Source organism: Glycine soja, chromosome 16 (assembly GCF_004193775.1).
Source record: "Glycine soja cultivar W05 chromosome 16, ASM419377v2, whole genome shotgun sequence".
In the NCBI taxonomy this organism is placed as follows: domain Eukaryota; kingdom Viridiplantae; phylum Streptophyta; class Magnoliopsida; order Fabales; family Fabaceae; genus Glycine; species Glycine soja.
Genome location: NC_041017.1, coordinates 31,065,609 through 31,073,607, shown reverse-complemented (window position 1 = coordinate 31,073,607; position 7,999 = coordinate 31,065,609). Strand labels below are relative to the sequence as shown.

At 34.6% G+C, this 7,999-nt stretch overlaps 1 protein-coding gene across 2 annotated transcripts; it reads right to left on the bottom strand.

Annotated features, from left to right (window-relative positions):
* Nucleotides 1-566: 566 nt before the first annotated feature.
* Nucleotides 567-7,793, bottom strand: LOC114390721 (aspartokinase 2, chloroplastic-like). Of its 2 annotated transcripts, none has more exons than XM_028351580.1 (14): nt 7,636-7,793; nt 6,949-7,457; nt 6,755-6,837; nt 6,584-6,624; nt 5,365-5,519; nt 5,059-5,208; nt 4,843-4,938; nt 4,643-4,759; nt 2,543-2,662; nt 2,358-2,450; nt 2,163-2,279; nt 1,854-1,970; nt 1,457-1,519; nt 567-1,017 (listed from the first exon to the last, which is right to left on the bottom strand). In XM_028351580.1, exons 2-14 carry the CDS (start codon nt 7,339-7,341, stop codon nt 865-867), a joined length of 1,698 nt encoding a protein of 565 aa, XP_028207381.1. In that variant the 5' UTR covers nt 7,342-7,457; nt 7,636-7,793; the 3' UTR covers nt 567-864. The 2 variants fall into 2 exon arrangements, with proteins under 2 accessions (XP_028207381.1, XP_028207382.1); XM_028351581.1 differs by having other exon boundaries at nt 6,949-7,483; nt 7,636-7,774.
* Nucleotides 7,794-7,999: the final 206 nt, after the last annotated feature.

The window sequence follows — 7,999 nt, the reverse complement described above, 5'->3', positions numbered from 1 at the left end:
TTGATAATGCTAATTTACACTTACAATATTAACTTATCAGGCATATCATTAACAATACATAGTGGGACTCCTAAGCAACCTGGAATTGCACTTAGCACGTATATTTATGAGCTTTATATTGAAAATATAAGATCAGATCTGTCAGAAAATAACTAAGGGTTTTTTCTAGTCGCCATATTATTGGTACAAATTATCTATTGATTTTGCCGATAACTCATCTTTGTCAAGCCATGTTATAAGTGCAAATTATCTATTAACTTTGTCAATAACTAATATCCATCAAGAATCTCACTGACTACATGCATTACCTTTAGTGAAATTTCATTCTATGGTACCCGAAACTCTTGGAGCTTGCATTATTTTTAGAATGTTTTTGTCTCAATTTATTTGTCACTATAGAATATTAAAAAGGTATTACTTTTTCAAGAATATCCATATTCGTCAAAATTACAACTTACCCTACAGTAATTCCTTTACTATAAGAGAATTTTAATCAAACAACATTATTTTATATCAGAAATTGATGTAATTAATTATTTTCTTAAACGATAAAAAAGAAAAAAAAATCGAGACAGAAGCATGACTTTCAATAATATAGTCAACAATAATTGATTTGCAGCTGGTTATTAACCCTTTGGAAGCAGCTACAAAAGAATACAAAGGTTTACTCACTAGTAATACCAACTACCAAGACTAGTTATACACTAATGCTTTGCCATTCCTCCCAACCAGCATCTATCTTCAGGTAAAATACATTGTTCTGGTACATCACAGTGACACAAGACTAGGAGGAACTCAAAAATGCTTGCTTGACATTAGCATATAAAATTGGGATACATATCTTAATGAAAAGAATTGAAACACTCAAGTGTCCCCTAAAGATAATTCATGAACAGAGCCATTACCATTTTTGTAATCCATCTCTAACTCTGAGAGCTCACTCTCAAAGAAGGCTAAGTGGAGAGCCCTCACACACTGCTCCGCTTCACTGTCATTTACAACCAATGAGATGTTCACCTGCCACAAAACAAGAACAGATAATACATGAAAATGAAACCACTTCAGGGTCTCAACTTGCATGTAAAATAAATGCCTCTACTTTATTATACTTGACCTGAATATGACATACACTAATGTTCAGAAAGTCAAAATAATTGGGGGATCATGGACGTCGATGAGGGAAATTTATGCTATGAAAATAATACAAAACATGCTTCATCATCACCCCTCCCCCTTTTTCCCAAAAAGTTAGTTTTTAACACACTTCTCATGAATATAATACTCAATACCATGTATTCCCAAGTGCCTTTTTGAACCATTTAGCACATGCCAAGTGCACATAATAACAATCAATGCAAGCCAGTGCCCCAGTGCCTGTGTCTGGGGATGAAAAAGGCTACTATTGTTTGTATAGCTAATATAATGAATGATAATATAAATTGGATTAGGAGGATACCTTAGATGCACCCTGAGAGATCATTTGCACCGTGATGCCAAGGGTTCGAAGAACACGGAAAGCCTGCAATAGAATCAATCAGTGATTTCCTTAAGTCGCTGACAGAAAGAGCTAAACATAGACTAATTACAGAACATAATCCTGCAGGTTGACATGAATTAATTTGCGCCTAAATTTAAAAACACATTATAAAACCAGTGGGTTTTTTTCCAATATCAGAAATGCACCCCAAGGCTTCCCATATAAAATAATACGATATTCCCCTGTCCCCACACACAGCAAAAGGGAGGGAGGAAAAGGCCCAGATAGTAATATTGTAATAAATTCAGTAAATCTTTATACATAAGTGAAAGTTAGGATATGAACTAATTTAAATAAAGGGAGCATAATACAGAACCTTCTCCAATATTAGTGATGATCTCTGAACATTTCCAATGAGAGAGATGATGGATCTATTCTGCAGGAGATTCACCACAGCGATTTTCTCGAGTTCTTCTACAACATGGTCAAGTTCCTGCTCAAAGATAGAGGATGACAGCCAATTAGCACATTCTGACTTACAAATTAGTTGAGCAAGAATTTGTTTATTTAAGTATAAAACTAGGTAATATCATCAGGGACATTAGAAGGAAGGAAATTAAAACACCACAAAAATATTATCACTCATTAACAAACTAATCAAAGGAATATAAATGTTTACACTTGCCTGCTGAATTAGCTCTCTGCTCCATAGCTTTGATGGATCCAATGTCAAGGAAACACTGACTTCACTTGTAGCTACAACATCAACTGATATGCCTAACTCTTCAAAGATTGAAAACACCTGTATACATGTGGAAGTATGAAAACTGGAAGCGATTCAACCACTAGGAGAACATGTCTGATAGGCCTTATCTCTCACCTTAGCAAGGAAACCATACTGACCAAGCATGCGAGTACTCACTATATCCAACATGGTCACATTACGTTTCAAAACAATGCTTGTTAACACTGCCTGGAGGTAGAAAAGGAAGACTTATAGCATTGCCTGAATCTTACTTGAGATAATGGGATTTACTATTTATGCCAACACTTAATTCTACAAACCTTGCTCATATCTCTTGCCTTGGTGATGAGAGTACCTGGAGCTTTAGGATTGTAAGAATTTTTAACCCTAACAGGAATATCACTTTCTCTTGCAGGTCTCATAGACTGTGGATGCAGAACCTGAGAATCAGAGAAATGAAATATTAGACTCACCTTTGATGGGATTATTCTGATATCGCAAGCCACAAGTCTATCTTTCGATACACATCATACTCCTCACAATAGCGGTAAGGTGATGAGTGATAACATCCTTTTGACTAGACTCGGGAGTAAATTAAGTATAACACAAGATTGATATATATGCTTATTAACAGAACAAGTCTGAGATGATTTGGAGAGCCTTGTCAGTGGCCAAAAAATCTCTTCTTGTTAACCACTCTATACAAAATAAGCAGTAAAGACATGTAAAAGCATCCAATTAGGAATTTTCTGGGAATGTGGCATCTAATGCCATGCAGTGCAAACACTAAATCAATCTGTAAAACAGAGAATGACATGGCTAACATATTACTCATGCCATGCAAACCCTTGGAAACTCACCTCTCTAGTATATATCCCTCTTTTGCCCATTGGTACTTGATTCTTCTATTAGTTTTCACTTTTCAGTAGTACAATTGGGAAGGGAAAGTCCTTCATTGTGCATTTTTTACTATATCCCTTGCCCATTCAATGAGCATAATTCACCATATCCAAATTTAACACTTTATGTGGAACAATGCCTCCTTGCTTCTACTATTTCAATGATAAAGAAACATTAGTTCTTTTATTGTTCATTCATATCCATGGTCATCCTCATGTCTCTGGAAATTTAGTTGAGACAAGAATAAAAAAAATTGTGATTATGCATACCGTAAACTCCTAAGAAATTAACAAGTTTCCTGCCAATCAATCTTTTTTCAACAGCCAATTTGCCATGGAATTTGAATTTTGAAGCCCCCCAACCCCCTTTTTCAACAATAAAATCTTATTGTTTGGTCTATCATATCTAGTATTTCATATTGCTGTTGTACATAAGTTTTATTATTCAATGTTTCTACTTTTTAATATTGGTACTTGTCCAAATAAGAATGTAATAAGCTCCCTATCAGTATGTTCTGATGTATGTTGGGTGACTCAGTATTAAAATTCACGTAAAACATGGAAAACCCGTTTCAGAAGCTTGACAGTCCCAGATTTTCTATAGCAGTTTTGTGACACTAATTCAAATTAATTCAAGATGACATCTTGCACATTTGCACAGCCTCAGCTATTTCTTCAATGTGTGTTATGTGCAAGTGTAGCTTCAAAACTGTACCCGTTATTTTTACATTGTTGGCAACTACTTTTCTTTTAGAACAACTTGTTCCTTGAAAATTGGGTGTCTACTTTCACCCTGGAGCAATTACTTCTAATACATTTTAAGATTTTGGTAACAATAAGTATTCCTAAAATTTGTCCCCATTTTTTGTAGTTCTCTATTTGTCTAGTGTGGTGAGCAGAAAGGAATTATCTGCAAGGGTCTGTTCTGTTTTGGGAGATAGCATGGTGTTCATGACTTCACTGAAATGTTCTCCACATGGTTTAACGGTTTTTGTAATTTTTATTGATGTTGCATTTGTTTAGCCTCTTAGGTTCTGTTTTTATGTTTCTCTGTTTTGACAGATGCTTTTATTGGACTGCATAGTTGTACAGTTGTTTTTTTCTTTTCCTTAATAATTTTTTATTTCTGTCAAGAAAATCAATAAAACCACAACATTATAAAGTAATGATAAAGAAGCATGATTTAAAACACAAGCAGAACCAAGAAAGCAAGCTAGAATTAGAATTGTTAGAATTATGAGGGTTTAGGTATAGAGGGAGAGAATTGAGAAGAAATATTGTGATGTATTCCGAAAAGATGTAATGTGATGATAAAACCCAAAGCACTCACCCCTATTTATATTAATAATCCCTAACTAAATAAGGAAATAAATCATAAAATATTAGAAAACATGGAAACTAAGAAAATAGAGAAACTAATCCTAAGACACTCATAATATTGATATTATGAACTTTAAAGAGAAAGCATTTGGTGTACTGTCAAAAGAACTGGATAAGTGAAAGTAAATCGTGTAATATTACCTGAGCACCAAAGTACGCTAGTTCAGCAGCCTCGTCAAATGTCAAATAAGGAACAGGTTCCGCTTTTGGGTATATATTTGGATCACAGGTTAGGACACCATCAACATCCTTCCATACCTGTTTAAGTTATTAAATTAATTATTTTCTTTTTGTCTCCATTTTGACATGTATTAATGTGTTTTATGTACAATTGTAAAAACCTGGATCTCAGGTAACCCTAGTGCTTTCCCAATTGCTGTAGCTGTCAAATCACTGCCCCCTCTACCCAGTGTTGTCACTGCACATGATTTCTGGGCCTTCAAAAAGGAATTCAAGTCAAAAAATTTCTAATTAGAAAATTCTTATTTTATGAACACAAAATCCCGGAGAAGAAAAGAAATGAAAAAAAGCATTGAAAAACATGACATAACAAATACCTTTCCAAGGAAGCCTGTAACAATTGCAATTGCAGGATCAGAGAGCCAATCACCATGTAATCTCTTGGCGACTGCCGGATAAGTTGCTTCCAAAATGTCCGCATTTGTGAAGTCATCAGTTGTTATAAAACCAATCTCAAATGCATCGTACTGTCAAACAATTAAATTAGCAACAAATCACCAATCAGAGACAACAAATCAAAATCTGAAGATCTTGCTAAGAGTTGGGCTATCAAGATAACGAATAAAAACACTAACAACCATTCAGTTACAATATGTATTAAATAGGCAAATAACAAAACATACTTGGCGTGCCTTGACACCTATTTTGTTAAGATATGCAGCAAAGATCCTAGTCGACATGCATTCTCCAAAGGAGACTAAATAGTCCTGAGTCCTTTTAGTCAATTCTTTCATCATAGCTATCCCCTTCAGAAGTTGCTCCAATTCTTCTAGATGCTCTGAAAATGATTCCACATGCAACACGAAGTCAGCCACAAAAATGAGTACAAACATGAAAATTACCAAACAACCATACTGAGAAGAAAGAAGGCATATGATAAAAATTGTTTAGTCCATAAGGTGATAAAATAAAATGAAAAACTTGCAGCAACTATGAATTTATAAAACAAAATCCGTGGTTAATGTTACAATTATAATCAACATCTATGAGAGAGTCTTAGCTTTTTCTTGGTTTGAGAGATATATAGTGATGTTATTTTCCGAATTGCTTGATAAGCCATCATTCAATCTTGAAAGTGCATGACATAACAAAGTCAAAGTATGAAATGCAACTTTTTTTTCCTATGACACCATATCAAAATCACATCACAATTATAGTGTACAATTTCATCTCACTCATACAAGGTCTATTTCATCCCAGAAATTGATGCATATACAATGTAGCTGCTCCTTCAGCTTGTATATAAAATGATGCAGCACATGATAATTATTTTCTATTTTGCTGAGATAATTTGTTTCTATCTTGTTTAGTTTCCTTTTAGAAATTATTTTTCCTAGATCCTTTTTCTTATGCATTCTATTTAAAGTCATTGATTTGTAATTGTTTAGCAGTAATCTGAGTAAAATTTCTCTGATTTATCATAAAATTCTTCTTGATTTGTATGTGAAAAGTGTTTCATTCTTCTGCTGCACCAAATAATTGTTAATCTAACTCCTAAACAATAAACATCCAGATAGGCTTGGCATATTTAACATCAAGACAATCGATGATATAAGACCAGAGAAACTCACTCAGAAACTTCTTCAGGATATGTTCATATAAAATAGACTTGAATGTTGAAATCATGATTCTCAACATAAGACAAAATTATTATCATAAATAGAATGAATTAACCAAATGTATGTCCCCCTTACATAAGCCTATCGGTGCTATTGCTACACACAAATGAATACACAGAACTTGTCTGGTGAAATGATCCAAGAAGAACTTTTTATCTAAACAAATAAACTAATGAATATTCAAATACTCTAACTTAACCTTCATGGGAAAAAAGCAACTTACTTGCAATAACAGATCCGTCCACACCAAGCTGATCCACAGTCCTGAGATGCAGGTAAGAACATCTAATCAGAAAATAACATTCCTTTTGGGAAAAAATAAAAAGTGATTTTCTTTCGTCAGATATTATGGTACACTAGTAAAAGCAAAAAAGAGAAAACTCATTGCTCTTGCCTTAGATGCAGATCTTTTATAAAGCAAAGCTCCTCAATACTTGACACATTAGTAACACCACAACTCACAGCTTTCTCTCCAGCCTAAAAAAACAGAAAGCAACCCTTTTCTTCAACAACCCTTAACCAGCACAAACCAAAAGTAGTGGAAAAACCAACATTAAAAAAACACAAAAAAAGTGGGGAAAAAAATACCAGCAAAAGCTTGTTTGTTGTCTTTCCCATAGCAGAGAGAACAACAATAGGCCTCTCCTCAGGAAAACTCAATATAAGGGTAGCCACCTCTTTCATCCTCTCAGCAGAAGCCACTGAGGAGCCACCAAACTTCATGACACAAGTGAAACTGGTTTCACCCTCAATACTCACCACCCTATTCTCAGTCACACTCTTCTCAATCACATCACTTGTTGTTGAGGCCTTGCAAGTAGTGACATTGAATGCCACCCTATTGCCCCAAACTCTTCTTGCACAAACAGGAGCACCAAATGCTGCAAACCCAATTTGAGGCTTGCAATGATGCAAGCCCCTCCTCACACTCACACAAAGGTAGTTCCCTTGAACCCCCTGAAGCTGCAACGCGCTTGCCATGCTTATTATGCTTGTTCCAAGCAAGTTGTTATTATTTCGACAAATGAACACAACCCTTCAGGGATCTGAAAAGGGGTTGTTACTCAAATGCTTCCTCAAGTTTTCCAAAGCTCGATCTGCACAAAAATGAAGACACCCTTTACTGCATTTCGTCACAGCATCACAGTAAATGGTAAATTACACAGAACTATGGATTAAAAAATCAATTTTTATTGGTGTTCTTTCGTTTTATGGAGCCAGGAAACATGACAAGAATGAGTAAAAAATTGTGAATGAAGAAAGAAAAAGAAAAACCTTAGAGAAAGAGCTTTGGAAGGTAGAAATGCGAGAAATGAATGGAGGAGTTTTGGAAGTGAGAATGAGAAATGGAATCAAAGGGAAGGTGTGTGTGGGGCAACGATGGCGGCACTCCTCTTTAATTTATGTCTTCTCACTCACCCCACACGCATGAAAGATCCAAAATGTGTTTTGTATACGTGTTCCACATATGCGACAAAATCTATGTGCAATTTTGTAAGTGTTTTTTTTTTAATATACAAGTGCTTGTTTTAATACTGATATTTTAGCTTTTGCATGGTATAGAAAGTGTTTATTTTATATAATTAAAATTTATAATTTATAATAAACAAATACCTCTAAAAAGATAAATGAATATTTT

What these genes read in the sequence shown, in the direction of transcription:
- LOC114390721 (XM_028351580.1), bottom strand. Translation starts at nt 7,341, where the DNA reads ATGGCAAGCGCGTTGCAGCTTCAGGGGGTTCAAGGGAACTACCTTTGT. An exon ending in TAGGTGTCAAGGCACGCCAA is followed by an intron (nt 5,209 to 5,364) that starts GTATGTTTTGTT and finishes ATTGTTTGACAG; the next exon opens with TACGATGCATTTGAGATTGG. An exon ending in CATCACTAATATTGGAGAAG is followed by an intron (nt 1,520 to 1,853) that starts GTTCTGTATTAT and finishes ATTCTATTGCAG; the next exon opens with GCTTTCCGTGTTCTTCGAAC.